This window comes from Emys orbicularis, chromosome 1, assembly GCF_028017835.1.
Source record: "Emys orbicularis isolate rEmyOrb1 chromosome 1, rEmyOrb1.hap1, whole genome shotgun sequence".
Lineage (NCBI taxonomy): Eukaryota > Metazoa > Chordata > Testudines > Emydidae > Emys > Emys orbicularis.
In genome coordinates this window covers 75,947,530-75,969,242 of record NC_088683.1, presented here as the reverse complement: position 1 = coordinate 75,969,242, position 21,713 = coordinate 75,947,530, and the positions used below count along the sequence as shown (strand labels likewise).

General features: G+C 40.6%; 1 protein-coding gene across 2 annotated transcripts in view; it reads right to left on the bottom strand.

Moving 5' to 3' along the window:
• Nucleotides 1–21,713, bottom strand: part of SYT1 (synaptotagmin 1) — a 170,376-nt gene that overhangs the window by 48,940 nt on the left and 99,723 nt on the right. For both annotated transcript variants that reach the window (XM_065414316.1, XM_065414324.1), the window contains exon 6: nucleotides 19,306–19,423. In XM_065414316.1, coding sequence (XP_065270388.1) covers nucleotides 19,306–19,423 — 118 coding nt within the window. The remainder of the gene's footprint in view (nucleotides 1–19,305; nucleotides 19,424–21,713) is intronic.

The following is a 21,713-nucleotide window of genomic DNA, read 5'->3' as shown; positions in this document are numbered from 1 at the left end:
CTAATAGCCATTAATGGACTTAACCTCCATGAATTTATCTAGTTCTCTTTTAAACCCTGTTATAGTCCTAGCCTTCACAACCTTCTCAGGCAAGGAGTTCCACAGGTTAACTGTGCGCTGTGTGAAGAAGAACTTCTTTTTATTTGTTTTAAACCTGCTGCCCATTAATTTCATTTGGTGGCCCCTAGTTCTTATATTATGGGAACTTTTCCTTATTCACTCTCTCCACACCACTCATGATTTTATATACCTCTATCATATCCCCCCTTAGTCTCCTCTTTTCCAAGCTGAAAAGTCCTAGCCTCTTTAATCTCTCCTCATATGGGACCTGTTCCAAACCCCTAATCATTTTAGTTGCCCTTCTCTGAACCTTTTCAAATGCCAGTATATCTTTTTTGAGATGAGGAGACCACATCTGTACGCAGTATTCAAGATATGGGCGTACCATGGATTTCTATAAGGGCAATAAGATATTCTCCATCTTATTCTTTATCCCTTTTTTAATGATTCCTAACATCCTGTTTGCTTTTTTGACTGCCGCTGCACACTGCATGGACGTCTTCAGAGAACTATCCACGATGACTCCAAGATCTCTTTCCTGATTAGTCGTAGCTAAATTAGCCCCCATCATATTGTATGTATAGTTGGGGTTATTTTTTCCCAACATGCATTACTTTAAATTTATCCACATTAAATTTCATTTGCCATTTTGTTGCCCAATCACTTAGTTTTGTGAAATCTTTTTAAAGTTCTTCACCGTTTGCTTTGGTCTTAACTATCATCTGCAAACTTTGGCACCTCACTGTTTACCCCTTTCTCCAGATCATTTATGAATAAGTTGAATAGGATTGGTCCTAGGACTGACCATTGGGGAACACCACTAGTTACCCCTCTCCATTCTGAAAATTTACCATTTATTCCTACCCTTTGTTCCCTGTCTTTTAACCAGTTCTTAATCCATGAAAGGATCTTCCCTCTTATCCCATGACAACTTCATTTACGTTAGAGCCTTTGGTGATGGACCTTGTCAAAAGCTTTCTGGAAATCTAAGTACACGATGTCCACTGGATCCCCCTTGTCCACATGTTTGTTGACGCCTTCAAAGCATCCTAATAGATTACTAAGACATGATTTCCCTTTACAAAAACCATGCTGACTTTTGCCCAACAATTTATGTTTTTCTATGTGTCTGACAATTTTATTCTTTACTATTGTTTCAACTAATTTGCCCGGTACTGACGTTAGACTTACTAGTCTGTAATTGCCGGGCCTTAGTATAACTGAGTACCAGCCCTCTAATTTATTCACAGTATATAAAGGCTTGATCTTGTACCACTGAGCCAATGAGAGTTTTGTCATTATCTTCAACCGGATCAGAAGCAGACCCTGCAGGCCAGATTTTTAAAGATATATTGGTGCCTAAAGAAACAGTTAAGTGCCTAGCAGATTTTCAAAAGCACCTAAGTGCTTAACTCCCATTAATTTCAATGGGAGTTAAGTGCCTAGGCATGCTTGAAAATCTCTCTAGGAGGATCCTATCAGTACCGTTAGACACCTAAATACCTTTAAAAATCTGGTCATAATGCCAACAATTCTATTTTGCAACTCACTGTATTATTTGACTCATTATCCTTTGCTAGTGAGTTCCAGAGGTTAATTATATGTGGGCTTTCCTCTTGTCCGTTAAAATTTGCTGCTGCTTAACTTAACTGAATGCGACTTTTTTGTTTGTACTATGCAAAGGAATAAACAGGAGCATGCAACTTTCCAAAATCCCAACTCAGTGAAAATTTAAGGATTGTCCTGTATGAAATAAAACTGTTGCAAAAGATCCTTGTTATTTTAATAAAGTTCTTTATTACATTAAACTGTCTTTATTTTAATATGTCGCATGTTAAGCTTTACTCCAGTAATACCCAAAAGATACAGCAGAGCAGCATGTTTGATGTCATCCTGTAAATGAGTTGATGTAAAGCTTGAAAAATATGCATTTGAACCAATCCTAATACTTGGGCTTACTTAGACCTGTCCAGAGAAAGAGTGCATGCCAAAAATGAATGAATAAATAAATAAATAAATATATGCACAAGCTTTATGTAGATTAGTGTGGATGCTGCACAGCTTGTACTGTTCTACGTTACTTTGTGTTTTATGATCTTTATCAAACCCATCGTGTGAGCATGCTTTCAGCCTTAACAATCTGTGGTGATGCATAGCTTGAACCTCTTGGTGTCCTTTGGAAAGCCAAGCTTATTGCCTTCCTGACAATTTGCATGTCATTACTTTCAAATACTTTTCTTAGAGATTTGGTTTTAAGAAACTACAGTATATCACTGTGTGGAAGTCATGCTAACCTAATTAAGTCATCAAGTGATTTATTGTTTCTAGTATATCCTTATGTCTTTCCTACATTCTGATTAGCTTGTTAAACAATATCTGATAAGCTTGCTAGGCAATATCTGATCATATGTTGTTGTTTTTCTATGCCTTAAATTCCATTTTGGAATTCCTTGCTATACAGTCTAATTTCATTCTCTGCAAGTAAAAATTGACAGGAAAATTGCAGGAAAGAATCAAAGAGTGCTATACTTAAATGTAAAAAAAGTTACTGCCTTACAAGTAAAATGCAGAATATTTTAAAAGCCATGAATTGCCTAAGATACAGCATAGACATTAATAAGCATTTCTTTCTCTCATTTTTCAACGAAAGGGGACACTCTCAAGACCTAGATTTGACCGTTCTTAGAACTGGCATATTGGGAAAGGTCCTCTGGATTTTATAAAACTGTTACAACCACCCCCAACCCTCTCCAAGCTAAAAACAAAAATCCACCAACTGTCACCAAGAAATTAAAAATAAATAATAGACAAAGTTCCTTGATGATTCTTGAGAGGCAGCTATCTACCCATCAGAGACAGCTCTAGCTAAATTGCAAACCCTTTTCTCTACACTGCTGACCTTTTTTTAAACAAGGATGTTTCAAAAACTGAAGGTGGAGGCAAGTTATACACTGAAATCAATGGGACAATTTGTGACTATGTATGTTATCAACCTGAGAAGGAGTGGTAGACTCTGACCCAAGGTAAGTTAAAGCTGTGTTGGCTTGTGTTTCCCAAGAAATGTGTGAAGTTAGGAGGCAGGGAAATAAATGTTCATTGTAAAGGAAAGGACAAAACAGGTGGAGGGGGAAATACTGTTTTCAAACTTTAGAGAGAATATAGAAATGGAGAGTGAAAATCAAAGGTAAAACATGTAAAACCAGGCGTGACAGGATCCATGTAACTAGAAGAATATATTTTATTAAAACAATATTGAAATCAATGCAGAGCAAGTTTGTACCATATGGATATTTGGGTCACTGCCAAAAAAGTTGCACCCGTATGTCCCTTTGCCAGAAAGTGAACTAAAAGTTGTGTGATGCAGTAAAAAGTTCAGGGAAACCTCATCATGCTTGTGTATGCACCAGATGTGATGCTCATGGGGAAATATTGTTATTATTCTAGCAACATCATCATAAGGTACTGGTAGAGTGGTTGCTATCAAGTCGGTCCTGAAGATTCCAGGTAGTACAATATATAAGGATCATTTTAAAAACTATTGACCCAAACCTACGATATAAACAGCTTGCTATCTTGTTGAGGAATTCCTTTAGTCATCTTTACAGAGGTAGACTCTTAAAGCACTCCTAATTTCCTTTTGGTTATAATATAATAACATTATACAATTAAATGTAAAAAAGTCACAGCTCCTCCTTTCTCATTACTGAGGCATGTACAACAGCTGGATTTTGTCTTTAGATGGCAGCACTATCAACATTCTCAAGCTACAGCAGTTCACCTTTGCCTTGTTACCCAACACGTGAAATAAACAACCACAAACAGCATACAAAACACACATGTATACAATATAAGTCATTCTTCCATTTGATATGCCCGATTGCTGTAATAGACGACAAACAAAAAAATTCCCCTGGGGCTCTTCACATTTTGAAGCAGATTTCATGGAAATTTAACTCAATTTCAGGAGTATAATTGAACTAACAATCTGTTCTCTCAGACAGGACGTCCCCTGCTTGATATTATGCAGGGCTGGACAGATGCCAAAGCAGATTTGAATGTACCTCAAAGCACTGCTGAAGAATGATTGGGTTTTTCTAAAAGCAAGATGTGTGTTGGATAGGTCAGGCAGCAGCACTTTGGGTGATTCTATTCTTCCTTTTCATCTTCTATCAGCATTCAAATATGCTAAAACTGTAAACAAGGGGAAAATATAGCAAACAGAATGTAAACAAGGAAAGCCAATGTGTCTATACTAGGAATGACTCCAAGTAAGCAAACCCTTATGCAAATAGCAATGGCTATGGTATGCTTAGGGACTCTGCGTGTTCTGTGCTGAAATCAAGAGTGAACAGAAGCTGCAGAAACTGCTTTATAAAATCTGTACGATTTAGGTCACTCAGTCTGGCTGTTGAAACGCAGTCCCCAGATTCAGGGTCCTCTCTGGATACAGTACAATCAGAAATAAAGAGGAATGTAATGGCTTCTAGGAATGGTTATGAACAGTATAGAAACCAAAAAGAAAAACTATATTAATTTCTTTTAGCCAGGGCTTGAAACCAGACACACAATAAGTAAATTGGAACAGAGTGAAATACAAATCAGCAAAGAATTTTTGTCTCTGCAGTTTGCAGTTGTACAGAACAATGTACGATCTTTTAAAAAAAAAAATATATATATATATAATATAGTCCTATATGTGTGTATATATATGTATAGGACTCTATTCAGCCTTGTCTTTGGTCAGCTTATTTTAGGGCATTGGGGTACTCCATCAGTGCAAAGCCCATCCTCTGTAGGATTTTGAGTTGACTGTGACAATGCCTAGATATTATGGCATAAATATATTAGACAGACAGAGAAGGGTGGTGACCAGGGTACATGGGAGATGTGCTGATTGATTAATTGATTTTGATTAAAAAAAACATAAAAGAGCATCTATCCTAGGTTCGGGGGGGACGGGACACATACATATTTTAATTTTCACTATGAATATCTTTGCAATAAATGAACAAATGTGCCCCAGATGACTTAATAACAAAATAAAGCCTCCTCCACAGCAAGGAGAGAAATAAAACCTGCTTCCCACATGCCTGGGAAAAAAGATGGGCCTTGCAATTCGCCAAGGTAGACAAAGTTGCACTCGGAGAGGAATTCCAACCAAGTCAGATATGGTAGAGGCAGAGACATGAACATACATTGTATAGTTGGAGTTACATTGTAGTCTCTGTCTCCTCACTAACCCTCCCAACAGCCTCTTATACCCATTGAGCAACAGGAAGGACAGAATAGACCCCTATGTTATCTTACATGCAGAGGAGCAATTGCCCACCCATTACCCTCTGACTCCTCTCAGGGAAATAAGAATGGAGGCACTTAGGAGTGATGCTGTCCCACCCAAGCTGGAGTCCAAAGATAAGTCTGTAGAAACATGTGGTCAGTGGGGGTAAAGACTGCTGACAGAGCTAAAAAGGAGAGCATGGACACTTGGGACCTTATTCTTCTCCCACTTGTTCCAGTTTACAACAGTGCAAAACACCTCACCCCAAGAGTTACTCCTGATTAACAGAGGTGTAAGTGTGAGGAGAATCAAGCCCTTTAACATAATAAATGGCTAAGAGGAGATCAATAACTAGTGCTACAAGAGCAGTTTCTACCCCACACCCAGGATTGACACCTGCCTGACAGAAGTCAAAGAAATCTGCAGATTCAAGAAATTTCCGAAATGGCTCTACTACAACCTTTTCAGTGACTAATCCCAACACAGTAAAAGGTTTCAACCAGGCCAATTGTTTATCCTCATTGAATTTTGGTTTCTTGAGTAGAGGCCAGTGTGACACTCCATACCTCAAAGTAGCACCCTGAAAACCCCATATTCACTACTGTCTTATAATTATGATACGTTTTGTACAAAGTATACCTTGTGAGGTATCATTTTAAAAGTCTCAATCTGTTAAACATTAATATCCTGTTGGATTGTAAGTGCTATCATTATATGTAAATTTATGAAGTATTGCTATATGTGTTACTGAAATATATTGTGAGGTTGGGAACACCCATAACCAGCCTTTCAGTTACAACAAAGGAGTAGCCATCAATAGCCAGGTGGCATTAATGACTCATCAACACACAATCCACTATTCCAGAGAGTCCTTAGAGAAGGCACATACACAATGGAGACTGCTTGACCAATGGGGACTGACTGACCCCCCCTTGTCACAGCAAGGATCTTTCTAGCAGCTGGACAGAGACAGTGACATCATCACGTGGCCTCTCTCTCCCCCCACCCCAACTCAACACCTGGAAGGACGTCTGGAGGACAAAGACTTTGAACTGGGGAAGTTTGGTCCCAAGCGGGAAGGTAGCTCCAGCCTTGTACCATTTGTCAGGGTCAGAAAAGCGGTTTGATTCAACTCTTGTTTACACTAAAAGTTTAGGATTTAGAATGCATGTTTACTTTTTATTTTCTTAAGGTAACTATCTCTGACCTTTGTGCCTACCACTTATAATCACTTAAAATCTATCTTTCTGTAGTTAATAAACTTATCTTAATGTTTTATCCTTACAAGTGAATTTGTCTAAAGCACTTGGGAAATCTGCTCAGATAACAAAGGCTGGTGCATGTCCACTTTCCTTTGACGAAGTGGCAAACTAAGTTTACACTGGCCAGGCTTCTGACCAGTGCAAGATGGTACAGTTCTGGGGTGCAAGACTGGGAAGCTGGGGGGGGGGGGGGGAAGAATTGGCTGGAGCCTCCCTATTGATGGTTCACGGTTAGCTGGGAGATCATTCATGAAACTAGTTAGGCATGTCCCTGCCTGTGGATGTCTGTGTGAGTGCAGTGCCTTTCAGAGGCTTGTAGCTTGACATCAGCATCACAATGTGAGAGGCAACCCAGGTTGGTGGGTTTGGAGGGCTCAGCAGTCCCATAATCCAGGTTGCACCTCAGGGACCCCACCACAGCCAGATAATAACATTCTTAAGAATAGCCATCACCATATCTCCCACCTCCACTTGCATACACACAAGGTAACATGGACAATCTCCAGCAACAGCTGAGACAGTACTTCCCTACTTGCCTTCACCAGCCAGGAAGGACGTTGGTCTAATTGCCATTGGACCCCTTTAACTTGGAGCAGCCCTAGCATGAGGGACCATGAGTGAAAGTAGCAAGAAGAGAAGACTCCCCTCAAAACAGTGCTGTGTTTCCACTGCAGTAGACAATTCTGTAAACATCCAAATGATTTTATCTACAAAGTAACATGAAACTTTTTTCTAATCATTCACCCTATCCCACCAATACTCTATACCAAAAAAATGCAGCTCAGATTAACCCAGATTTAATCTAGCTATTGACCAGCTGGAACAGTTTTGCTCTACAACACTTTGCAGATGCTATCATAAAGTCAAACAAACCTTTATTCATATAAATAAGTAAATGAATGGAGATATCCTATCTCCTAGAACTGGAAGGGACCTTGAAAGGTCATTGAGTTCAGCCCCCTGCCTTCACTAGCAGGACCATTTTGCCCCAGATCCCTAAGCGGGCCCCCTCAAGGATTGAACTCACAACCCTGGGTTTAGCAGGCCAATGCTCAAACCACTGAGTTATCCCTCCCTCATCTTCTGCACAGCCATAGCTTCTGATCTTAAAAAAAATCTACATGTTGCAAGCCCATGCTTATCACTAAAAAAATGCAAAGGGTGCAGAGAAAAGGCACAAAAGTGATTTGAGGGCTAGAAAAAATACCCTTACAGTGAGAGACCTAAGAAGCCCAATCTGTTTAGTTTATCAAAAGGGAGATCAAGAAGTGACTTGATTATAATATATAAGTACCTTCAAGGTGAAAAAATATCTAGTACTAAAGGATTTTTTAAAGGTATAATAAGAACCAATGGCTGGAAGTTAAAGCCTGATAAATTTAAATTACAAACAAGGCAAACAATTTTAACAGTGAAAGCAATTAACCATTGGAACAAACTACCAAGGCAAGTGAAATTGTCTCGATCTCTTGAAGTCTTTAAGACTGGATGTCTTTCTAGAAGATAAGCTTTAGCCAAACACAAGTTATTGGGCTCAGTACAGGAATAACAAGAGGAAATTCTATGGCCTCTGTTTTACAGGAGTCAGACTACATGATCTAATGATCCTTTCTGGCTTTAAAATATATGAATCTATGAATTTTCAAGGTAACCTAAGACAATTAGATGCTCAAATCCCACTTGCAAATCTCATTCCAGGGACTAACTTTAGGTGCCTTAATTTAAAAATTTCAGCCTTAGTTTTTTCCCCCTCATATCAACTCATTATTCAAATGATTATAAAATATTTCAGCATCCTTGCTTTGCTTGATGCGTCCTAACATGGGAAGTGGGTAATTCTCCTGAGCTTTTTTCCCCTTTAAAATTATTTGAAAATTTGTATTTTTGCCAATAAAGAGCATTATGAATTAGTATAATTTATTTTAATTTAACCTCATTTGCTGTGCCCCCATTGCACCTGCTTATGCAAACATTACCCAGTTGCTAAAGACATACCTGATACACTCAGATGCGGTTAAGCGGTTATGAAGTATTATATATACTTAATTTTATATGGTTTATACTAACCATGGGACACAGCCTATTAAATATGCTCATTACAAGGCATAAAATATTTATTCTTTTAAGAGAATCATAGAAATATAGGGCTAGAAAGGACTTTGAGAAGTCATCTAGTTCAGCCTTCTGTTCGAAGGCAAGATCAAGTATGCCTAGATCATCCCTGACAGGTGTTTGTCCGACATGTTCTTAAAAACCTCCAATAATGGGAATTCCACAGCCTACCTTGTTAACCTATTCCAGTTCTTAACTAGCCTTATAGTTAGATTTTTTTTCTAATATCTAATCTAAATCTCCCTTGATGCAGATTAAATCCATTACCTCTTGTCCTACTTTCAGTGGACATGGAGAACAACTGATCACCATCCTTTTTGCAACAGCCCTTAACATATTTGAAGACTTTTTATCAGGTCTCCCTCAGTCTTCTTTTCTTAAGAGTAAACACACCCAGTTTTTTTAACCTGCCCTCAGGTTTTCTAAACATTTTATCATTTTTGTTGCTCTCCTCTGGACTCTCACCAGTTTATCCACATCTTTCCTAAACTGTGGTGCTCAAAACTTGTGCAGCACTGTTGTCAGATGTACTAACAAGAAGCTACCCAATGCAATGAAAAATAGTCTCAAAAGTGCAGTCAGTCATTGGCATTTTACCCAGTTAGTTTTGATAATTCACTAATGTGCTGGGAGCAACAAGCGCTCTCAATGGATACCAGATCTTTAAACTCAAAACACTGATGTTTTTATTTCCATTGGCCACTGAACTCTAATGATGCCCCCAGTCTTCCTCATTTAGTATGATCCCAAGTGAATGGACATAGTGACTTTCTTGCATAATGAGATACACTCAGCTCTTCTTAATTCCTTCCCCCTTCCCCCCAATCTGTAATTTAGGTTGATAACATCTAGAATAAAAGGACTGGAGATTTCAGGGCCACAGCTGTCGTAGAAGGGCAATCAAGAAACTGTACCATGCAGCTATTGATACACACTGCTCTCTCAGCTCCATCATCATCATCCTACTTTTGGAAGAGGCAAAAATGGTAATTCTACACTTTCCGTAGCTACTTGATTATCCTCTTAAGTGGTTAATTCCCATGTAACTAAGTTACTGTCATGGATATTCTACCCCTTTGTACACAGTAGCCCAAAGACAGCTTGGCTTGTGTTGCCCAGGTACGACCAAGGCCCATGATCCTGATATCTCTGTCACTTCTGCAGGGTTATGGAAATAAACCAGGACATGTAAAGTTGCTGGGGAGAGAATGCCGTGGAGGCACATTATGTTACAGAATCAAGCTGATGTTCACAGAAAGCAGAAGAGGAAATGGATAACTGAAAGCGGAGGAGCCTGGACTCAATGAGAGAAGAAATCATGTTGTTCTCCTAATTTTATTTACCTTGAAACAGAAGAGCTTTGATATGGCATAGTTTTGTAACTTGGAACTTTGCTTTTATTTTTGTTTGGCAATCTAATCTCCTAGCTATCAAGGGAGAGCCTCCCCTGTGACAAGTACACATTTTCTAACATATTTGATGAACCTTGAGTCTTCAGACTAGTAAACAAATTTCCACAAACAAACCACCTGAAAAAGTATATATAAACTGGCAATATTGCTAGAGAATAAGAAATATGTAACCTGTTTTCCTATATATTTTATTACAAGAAAAGTATACATTAGCAATAGAAGTGCCAGAACCACCATTTCCTATACATTCACAGGTATATTTTCAGCACAGCATTGGGCATTAGACGTCTCAATTCTCATTACTGTAAACAACTACCACTGACTTCAGTGGGAATATAGGATCAAGGCTCTAATTTGTGATTTTTTCCCTTTCCTTTGAGATGCACACACATGCCAGTTTCCCACCTAGAAACAGAACAGGGAAGCCTATAAAACAGTCACACACAAAACAGTACACATCAATCACCTGTCCTGCCCACACAGGGTTTAGACAAGGGGAAAAAAGCATGTAAAATGTAAGTAATGTGTAATCAGATTTTCAAATCAGTTTGATAATTTCATTAGAAAGTAATACAAGCTCCCTAGAACTTGAAGTGCACAGCAATGTCAGTAAAATGCTTGTGGTGCTTTACAAATCATGTGGCTTTACAGAGTCCCTCCCCCACCCCCAAAATCCTAAACTATATTTTTCAAGCTTTTGCCAAAATTTAAGCATTGATCTAAAAATATATTTATTCTGGTTCTTTTTTCCCTGATTTTAGCATAATATTTTTTTTTAAATTGTTTCTTATAAACAATTATAGCAAAACCAAGAAATAGGCAGCAGCTTTACAGCCAGTATCTCAACTGCGGAAGCTTTCAGCATTATTAAAAGCAAATTAAACCTGCTGGTAAGCCTATGTGCAACTCTGTTTGACTAATCGCCTCAAGAACTCCAGCACTAGTTACAGTATTTCTGAATCTATTTCACAGCTGCTCATATTGTTATGATGTTCTTGTAGAGTTAAGCCAAATCTTGGATATTAAGAACTACATTTTTAATAAAATAATTATTAATAAGTTAATAATAATTATATGTAGATAGGCCTTCCTCTTGCTTGGGGTTGCTGTACAACAGAATAAAAACAAATACACCTCTACCCCAATATAACACTGTCCTCGGGAGCCAAAAAATCTTACCACATTATAGGTGAAACCGCGTTATATCGAACTTGCTTTGATCCGCCGAAGTGCGCAGCCCTGCCGCCCCGGAGTGCTGCTTTACCGCGTTATATTCTAATTCGTGTTATATCGGGTCGCGTTATATCGGGGTAGAGGTGTACAACATAAATTAAACAAAAACCCTCTTAAAATTAGACCAAATGAGAAAATCTAGTTTTAAAAAGGCAAGATTATTACTTTTTAAAAGTGGAAAGGGAAGGAATGGAAAATTAGCACTGGAAGGATAAGTCCTCCTCCTCCACACTTTTTTTTTTTGCGGATCTGAAGTTGAGATAATGAGCAGTTTGCTTACAAGGTTCATCTATCAATCTGACCAGCTGATTGTTGATCACTCTATCCTTGGTCAACGTGTATTATTATAGGGGTTTATACATGTAATTAGAAATCTCTCCCTTCTCAAATAATCCAGCTGCTAAAATAGCTACTGTATGTAAATTCTGAATGAATCTATATGTCTTTTGCTTGTAGTAAAGGGCTTGTATTAAAGCTTCTGAGAGCAATGTTTACAAGCTCGGTACAATTCTAATTTAATCATTAATCGGCATGTACAATCTATTTCTCACCCTAGGCACTGCAAGAAAACATAGCAGAACAATTTGACTCTGCTGAAAGAATGTCCCTTCTTAGTAGGAATTGCCATATTTTAGATGGTCCATCTAATTCAATATGCTGTTGCAGTCAAGTAGCCTGTAGCAGATGATTCAGTGGAAAGTGCAATCCTCTCTTCCCTTCCTCCACTCACGCCACAAATGCACAAACATAGGAAAACCTATCCATAAGGAAAGTTTCTTCCTAACCCAGGCTGACGTATGCCCTGAAGTATGAGGGTTTACAGCTCTTAATTTTGATATAATATGGAGATTTTTAGCCCATATAAATGTCAAATCCCTGAAGCTTTCAGCCTCAGAACTGGCTTCCCCGGTTGAGGAAAACGATCAACTGATGGATGGAAAGGACAGAGTTGGATTGGAGGGACCAACTCCCTTAGGCCTTTTCTATAATCCGAAATAGCAACCTGTCAGGTAATTTCTGTGCAGGTAAAAGACTGCACAGAAATTACCAGCTGTGCCAGAGCAGAGAAAGGCTGGGATCAGAGAGGTAAATTCCTGTCTACACAGTGATATGGAGGACATCATCAGGTGATATTTTGATCAACATAGAAGAGTCAGTTTCAACACAAGGGTGCTATGAAGATGATACACCTGGTTATTTTGAGTTGATCCCCCCCCTGCGCAGGAGGGCAATCTAACACAAACAGAATTTACCTTGGGGTCACATATGAGGCTGTTCAGGCGGGATTAGATAACTGCAGGCTGCACTCATCTTTTGCCTGTGTTTCTGCCAGTCAGTGACAGCTTAGATGTTAAGGTGATAGGCATTACAGACAACCCTAAGATGGCTGGATAGCTTCTGTACAGAGTGTAAAGACTCTGATGGGGTCTTTAGGATTAATATAGGTGGATATGTAGTTGTGGTGGTGTTTGTTTTTTATTGTTAATTTTGCCCATTAATAAATCTCTTTTCTTTTCCTCTAAGGTTTTTCGCGTTATTCTTTCAATATGGCTGGTAGCAAGGTCACAGCACTCAATGTATTTCTCTTCTACAATATTATATGTATTCATGTTGGCTGGCTTTTAAGGTTTTTTATATTTTAATGAAGTTATTAAAATGAAAGTTCTGACTTGCATAATTCATGAGCATTCACTATCTCTTCAAAAATTCTGACTCTAAACTATTTTTTTCTTGTCAATGACTTTTTTTTTTATGAGATACCCAAGAAAGCCTTTTAAAATGTGAAGGTGGTGTTGAAAATAGATTTCTAATTACAGGAAACTGTAGCTTTATTTCTGTTGTAATATAATTTGATCCCTTGGGATAGTTTTATGTTTATGATATTTTGCTTTGCAGACAAAAAGATGCTGAAAATCTGATTGTATTTTCTATTCATAATCCATTAATACTGAGATTAGTTTAGAAACATAATGGGCTGGATTATGGGCCAGTTTCTCTTTTATGCCAAGATCTGCTTGATTTTGCAGAAAGGACCACCAAGGAGCCAATTAGAATTCTATTCTCTTCCCAATTCTTCTTAAATCCTGACTCTGGCATAGATTAGAGCTGTCTAGGGGCTGCCATAATTTATCTGAAGTCACTGTAGAATGCAGTGCACTCCAGCCATGCCCCTTCTTCACCCTTTATGCTCAGGTGTCATAGGAGCTTGCCACACAGGCTTTATGCCTGCTGGGGAAATGCAGACAGTATCTGCAGGGAGGAGGCTGTAAATCTGGGCTTACTTTGTTGGCTGTATGGAGGGGCTGAGTTGCAACCCATTTTTGAAATCTTTTTAACTTGTCCAAATAATATAGATGAAATTTTGAACAGCTCCTAAAGGACTTAGGAGCCTATCTCCCATTGACTTGCAAAGGGACTTAGGTGCCTAAATTACTTAGATGCTTCTGAAAATGTTACCTATAAAACCATGTAGCAAGGTCTTACCAAATGTTGGCAAACAGAGACAATCTTTTCACACCCAACATTTCTAGATAACACTTTCCAGATATCAAAGTCCAGTAAAATATTTAAAATGTCATTTTTAAACATACATAATTGTTTGCCAGAAGCCTTCATCCAGCAACAGCAAGAATTTCCACTTGTTCTGTTGAGCTGATGAGCTAGGGCCAAGCAGTTCCAGTTTTCAAGCTAAGGCTTGCTTTAGTTGCTGCCTGATGTTGCAATTAAGTTTAAGGCCTAGAAGTTTATTGCCCATTCCCGAAAGCACTTCAGCCCATCCCTATTTAGGGAAGCACTTAAATGCATGATTAACTTTAAGTATGTCCTTAAATCCCACTGACTATAATGGTAAATTAAAATGCTGTCCTGAACAGGGGTGTCTTAGAACAACAACAATTTTACGAATTGCTGAATTAAGGTTTATGAAGCTATTGGGCGACATCATGGCCAGTTCTATGTGGGGGAAGAGGGGCAGAGGAAGACGGAGGATATGTCTACACTGAACCTCCCAGCCCAGCTAGACAGACTCATGCTAGTGCAACTCAAGCTAGTGTGCTAAAAATAAAAATGTGGTTGTTATGACTTGGGCTGGAGTTGGGGCTCTGAAGCCTAGGGGGTCAAGCCCAAGCTCCAGCCCAAACCATGATGTCCTCACTGTTATTTTTAGCATTATAGCTCCCGACCCGTTAGTGTGAGTCTGTGTGTCTGGGCTGGATGGCTCACTCCCAGCTACAGAGTAGACATACCCTGAGGGTACTAGTTCCTACTCCCTTAAAATGCTGCACAGGGATCTTCCTCCATGTGAAAAAGGCACTGCACACACTTACCAACACCAGCAACAAAACCCAAAAGGTGAAGGAAACCTGCTGCCCTCTCTCTGATGCACCTGCAATGTGTGTGCTGCCCATGTCAGAATTCCACAGGAGCCGGGGTGCTCCTCCTCCTTTGAACATGCCATACAGGTAACAAACTCTCCCGGGGGGTGCAGAGTTCAGGTGTAACATAATGCCTTATCCCTTCCTATTCCCCCTTTCGCATGCCCTTCTCACAACAGGAAAGGATAACAAAAAATAAAATGGTTTTTAACTTGAAAAACAGCAGACTTTTCTCTATTTTTCCACAAACTTTTAAGATTTTTTTTCCATGTGACACCTACATAATTTCCATCTCCTGCTAATGGCCTCCTCCGAGTGACAGTAAGTGCTGTTGAATGTGTGGGCAATATTCAGCTTAAGATCATGTTTGATTGTTCACATATTCCCACCTCCACTGTGATGCAGTTTTACAAAATGAAAAGCAATTTTTGCTTCTGGGGGAAAGAAATCACAAAACTATACTGGGAAAGGAGTTCATTTGTTGGGATCACATCCTGCCACCCCAACTTATACTGAATAACATCTTATTCCAAGAGTAGTTCTACTTGCAGAGTAAGATGCTATTTAGTGTGAGGTGGGGGAAGAATCTGGGTCTTGGTTTTGAAAGTTGCTTCTGCATGATTTATGTGGGAGAGAGATATTCCATAGTAAAAACAACTCTCCCACTTTAAACCAACATTATGTCACCTTTAGGCTATGCCTACACTACAAAGATAAGTTGACCTATCTTAGGCTGACTTACAGCCATCGCAGTAATTACTGATGCCCTCACTACCCTCCCTCTTCCGTCGGAGGTGCACATCCTCGCCAGGAGCGCTTCCACCGACTGAAAAAGGGCATCGTGGAGGACTCGGAGCGAGGGCTCTCAGCTCCATGCAGCTCCCCACCGGGAGCCCAGTTGCCCCCCAGGGCTTCTCACCTTCACGCTCCCAGCTAGGAGCAGGGGGAGGCTGCCCAGGGTTTCTCGCCTCCGGCAGGGAGATCTACACCTGGAGTCCAGCTGGCTGCCATGCTTCCAGTGGGGGGAGCAGGGAGCCAGAGGGCAGCAGGGTTCCCAGTAGGGAGTGGGGAGCCTGGGCGGCAGCCACGCTGGAACCCTGGGAGGTAGCCCGGCTTGGAGCGGAGACTAGGCAGCAGACAAGAATGACAGCTAACAGCCGCTGTAAGGAATGCAGCATCTACACAGTCATGGCGTCGCCCTTACTACACCGACATAAGTCCTACACCTCTCGTTGAGGTGGTTTTATTAGGTCGGCATAACAGGGGATTGGCAGGAGGAGCATTTCCGGGTGTACACCTCTGCTGTTTTGTTGACAAAAGCTGACTTTTGTGACAAAACTGTGTAGTGTAGACAAGGCCTTGGTTTTTATATTAGAGATATTGTATTTGCTGCTATTTGTGACTGTCAGGCAAACGAAACTTTTTTGGAGGGGATCTCAATTCATGTGTTGCAAAATGATGATGGTCAACAGCATGGAGGACTGTAATACGCTGCCATCTGTGATCAATCATCTTGATTATTTTTTTATTTAAATTCTATTCTATTATTTTTAATCACCTACCCTAGAATAGGTTTTGTATTATGTTCTGAAAGGCTCCAAATAAACAGGCTCTGGCAGAAATTCATATTTCTACAGCTGACCTCAGATCAGTGACTTTCAGACCCCCCACTTACAACTGCTGGGTCCTGTTGGGTTTGCTTGTTGCCGAGGAGGGGTGGTATCTTTAGGATGGCTTGGTCCTAGCAAAGGAACGCAGAATCTAATTCCCTTCTAGAAATAATCTCTTGCACTATTTGAGGCATTTCAGCACTTAGAGCAATATTAAACATGCTTATTTGCAAATCATTTTTAAGATAACATTTTCCATCTGAAATTCACAGAATGCTTTTAATTCATTAAGGTTTGTAAATCTCACAAAACAATTTTGTGGAATTATCATCCCTTTTCAACAGATGAGAGCGCCAAGGTACATAGAGGTTAGGGCCACATTGTGATCCCCTTACTCACATGAGTAGTCCCATTACTACTTACACAGTTGAATTACTGTTTTCCAATATCAGTAAGTTTGTAGCATAGCCTGGAGTAGAATACAGATGTCCTGACTCTCTGCCCTGTAACTGAGTCACAAGACTTACCCCATGATGTGAACCTGATCATAGGTTATAATACAAAGTAATAAAAAATGCTATTGAAAGGATCACAGTATAAGGCTCAAAGAAGATGCACATTAGCATCTATTTGCAATTCATTCCATATGCAGCATTGATGAGGCTATTCCTGCAGTACCACATCTCCATTGTCCACGTTTCAAAATGGATTGTGAAAAATTAGAAACGATTCAGAAAAGAGATACAAGAATGATTTGAGGTTCAGGAAAACTGTCTTACAGTGAAAGATTTTAGAAGCTCAATCTATTAAGTTTACCAAACAGAAGGTCAAGAGGTGACTTGATCACAGTATATAAGTACCTACCAACAAGAAGAGATTTCTGATAGTTGATGGCAGTTTAATCTAGCAGACAAATACATAAAAAAATCTAATGGCTGGAAGATGAAGTTAGACAAATTCAAATTCAGAATAGCAAAAGTTTCAATAAAAGAATTAATAGGGGAATTAACCATTGGAACAACACACCAGAAAATGAGGTGAATTCTCCACCACCTGAAGCTATAAATCAAACCTGGATATCTTTTTAAAGGATTTGCTCTAGCTCAACCAGAAGTTATTGCATTACATCTAGGAATTGCTGGGGAAAATTCTATAAAATGTGTAATGCTGGAGGTCAGACTAGATGGTCATGTGATCCTTCCTGGTCTTAAAATCTATGAATCTTCATTATGGATGTTCCCTTGTCTGCTATCTTAAAAATACAAGTTTCTCTGTCTTATCGTTATGGTCTGTTAATACATTACTGATAGCACATGATAGATAGTGATTTCCTAGGGCATCTCTAATTACTATGCTAAACCTTAAGGGTGCTTGCTGCCTCTTGGCTTATTACAGAGCTAGATGTGATGAAAACGGGAGTGTTTCCATCTTCTATTTTCCTGTAAGTAGAAGTTAGGGGCTATGACCCAGGCTGGCAGTCCCTCTATAAAGATAGGAGTAGTGGGTACCTGTGCCCCCAAAGGCACAGGAAGTATCAGAAGGGAAGGGAGATTACCTTGTTTCCCTGAAGACAAAAAAATGGCACATAGTGGGGGAGGGTGGGGACCCAAAATTTGGTGGGGAAAAGAAGGGACCTAGGCAGCTAGTGAGGAACTCAGATTTCCTCACTTTGTGACCTTCCCTCCTTATGTTTATCAAATGCAGTATGTCGTTTGAGCAAGTTCCTGAGTTCTGTATGAATATTTGACACAACTCTTTCTAGTCCTAACAGATTTGTAGAAATAAGCAAAACATACCTATTGGATCATTTCATCCATCATCTTCTTGCCAACTGGAGATCATTCCCTATGGTATAGTCTCCAGTCCTCTCTCCACCGTAGTGACATCACTAAAGGTTTCTATTTCTAGACCATGACCTAGTTGTTATTAGAAACAACCCCATTCCCATTGTGTTTGTATAAACTGATGAGAAATTACAAATAGTCTCTTCTAAACATGAGGTGAATAAAAAAAAAAAACTTTTTGTAAGCTCTCTCCTTGTACAAACTATCTTATTTAACAGCACATACTTTGATTTCTGCTAATGTGTAATTCATGCATTAGCTAGATTCAGTATTTTAGACACAGCCATGAATGGAGATCAGTGTGGAGCTCCACCACTCCCAAAGGATTTTGGGGATGGACTGTGATTCACAATCCTGCTCCAAACTTCCCATGTGCAGGCTTCACCATCCCTTAGAATGGCATATGATCTTACCCACAGTGTGCCAGCCTTACTATGAGCTGTTGCCAAAAGGTAGATGGGGCCATGCTTTCCTAACCCCTTTCGGGCATTGTGTATCCAATGGGGCAGGGAGGAAGCAACCCCTGTTCTCCCACAAGTACACGGACTGCAACTGTGACCACCCCCCGCACATAGGAACAAGAGAGAGGGTGTCCCTCCTACCCTTGTGCATGAGCCAGTCACAATCAAGCCCTTGCAGTGTAGACACAATCACCCCCAGCACCTCAATCACTAGCCAGTATAGTGACCTGTTGTAAGTACCTGTATTATACAGTGTCTGAAACATTGCAGAAAATGCAGCTCATTCTCAAGGTTTGGTGGGAGATTAGAAAGACAATAGGAAGTATAATCAGAGTTTTTCCTCTTGAATAATCCATATTTATCTCCAGGCAACAGGAAAGGAAGAAATTACAGTGAGGTTGCAGTGTCATCTGACTGTTTAATTGTTTAGATCTTGTCTAAGTCCTGAATGCAATGCATAATACACTGGATTGTTTTTAAGTTATGTATGGGCTCTCATGCACACAGCTATCCAGTGAGTACCAGTGACTGCAAAATTCACTTCAGAATATAAGCAAGACTCTTCACTTTCTCAAGGGAGAGGGCTATTGTGGAAAAGCAGTTCCTTTGCTTTACAGGTTAGCAGAGTATCTGCTACATGCAGACTTCCTTAAACTTACCTGATAAGCCACCCACGTCCATCTTCTTCAGATTCTTCGCCTCTAGAATGACGACCGTCAGCTTGCCAGCAGTAGGCACATAGCGAAGGGAAAAGCAGATATCACCCAACTTCTCTTGCTATGAAAACAAACAAGGAAATGTGCTATTTTTAATCAGTTTAAGTACGTTTTTTAAAAAAACATGGACTTCTGAAAGCCCACAAAGTAGGTTAATTGGATTGTATTTCAAACACTTGTTTTAAAATAAAATGTGTAATATTACAGTCTGAGAAATCAGCTTCAAACTGTTCAGTTTAAAAAGTGGGAAACCTGAACCCTGCTTCAGCAACTCTGTTTTAAGCTCATTGGGCTGTATCCTGTGAGGTGCTGAATGCCCATGAGTTCAGTTGGCTTCAATGCAAGTTGCACAAAGTCAGCACCCCACAAGATCAGGCCTTCAGAGGTTCCACTTGTGCTGTAACACAAAGCAGCAGAGTTACAATTTTTGTTCCTCATATTGTGTTTCAGCTTCAGCTGGTTGGTTAGCACTCATCCAAATAATCATTACATTATTGTCAGTGAAACAGTAAACTGGGGTCATTCCTACCATGCAAACAGAAGCCATTATAAGAAGTTTAGACATGATCTATGAGGAAAAGGTAAGAATTTTGGCATGTTTAGAGGACAGAAGGCTGACTGAGGTGCATGATATCAGTCTTCAAATATGTCAGAAGCTGTTATAAAGAGACAGTCATCAATATTCTCTAGGCCCACCAACACAGGCATCGGGTGGCTAGGATAGAGTGGGTCCAGCTCCCCCAAAATCTATAAACTCAGCACACATCTGCCCCCTGCCACCACATGCCCAGCCCTGATGTGCACCACATGATGCAGTCGCTGGCTCCTCCTAGCGCCAAGAGCCAATGGAACACAGTGGGGAACTGGGCCCTGGCCAGCACTCTGGGACAGGATGGAACTGCTGCTGCCCAGACTGAACACAGAGCTAGTTGAGCTGTCTCTGCAAGCCCTGGGTCCAGGCCCGCAGGACAGGAGGGAGCCACTGCTGTTGGGGTGAGTGTGGGGCTGGGTGGGCTTGTTCCCCAAGTCCCCTGGGTGAGTGCAGGGTTGTGCAGGCCCACTCTCCAACCTCACCCCCCGTTTTCCCCATGCCAGCCCAGCACAGAGCCTGGGCCCAGCCCTGTGGGACAGAAGCCACTGCTGCCAACATGACTTCTCCCTGATCGGTGTGTGACAGAATATATCAGTCTCCCTGACCTGTACAGTCTTTGGCCTCTCTCTGCTAAGAATGTCAGTTATTGCCCTTGAAATGTCCCTTCATTTTTCGTGGTGAGCTGCAGTGCTTTGGAAAAAATACTTGTAAATATTTGTATCGGGCATGGATATTTGTTCAGCAGGAAAGGAACTGAGACCACCAAATTGCTTCCCATAGACCTCTATACCACAGTAATGGATGCTCTAAACATGCCATAGAAGGATTTGGCAGGCCACTGAATAGCCACCTGACTAGGCCCACTATGTCCTGGGTCACTCGTGGCTCCACCCCTGGAACTCTGCCCCTGCACTCTGATCCCCCATCTTTTAGGAGTGTTGGTGGTAGGGGTCCTCTCCCAGCGAGGCATGAACTGTGGCACTGGGAATCCTTGTCCTCCCAGGAATGGTAGTAGGGACTTCACTCCCCGAGGGAGCACAAAGGTCCCCTCTCTCCTGCAGAAAGGAGGATGTGGCAGTAGTAGGGGACCTCAGTACGTACACTGCAGGCCGGTGAATGTGGGGTAGACTCACTTTCCAACACCCCGGTCCTCTCTGGGGTAGCTATTAAGTTTTCCTCAGCCCCTCACACCCAAACAATATTTTCACCCTCTGCCTATGCCCACCAGGGTAGAACAAGAAGTAATTGTCTTAGTTTGCAGCCAGGGAGATTTAGTTTGGTTATTAGGAAAAACTTGCTAGCTATAAGGGTAGCTAAGCACTGGAACACGTCACCTAAGGATGCTGTGGAATCCCCGTCCATGGAGGTTTTTAAGAACAGGTTAGACAAACATGTGTCAGGGATGGTATAGGTTTTCTTGGTCCTGCCTCAGTGCAGGGGACTGGACTAAATGACCTCTCAAGGTCCCTCCCCGCTCTACATTTCTATGATTGCAAAAGGGTCTTGTCTCCTTCATATTGTACCAGATTGGGTAGGATGGCAGCTCTGGGAAGGGACACAGTGCTAACCTCTACACATCTTGAGTGCCTGGAGGCACTTCATTTTGCTTTGAGCATCACAACATATCAGTGAGGAGCCTGCCACCACAACCTGTTGTGTTTTGCTGTTAAATATATTCCTTACAGTGATGGCACTTCAGGGAAGGCTGAATTACTCTCAAAATTATGGAAACTTTGTGTTAAAAATAAGGACAAATACT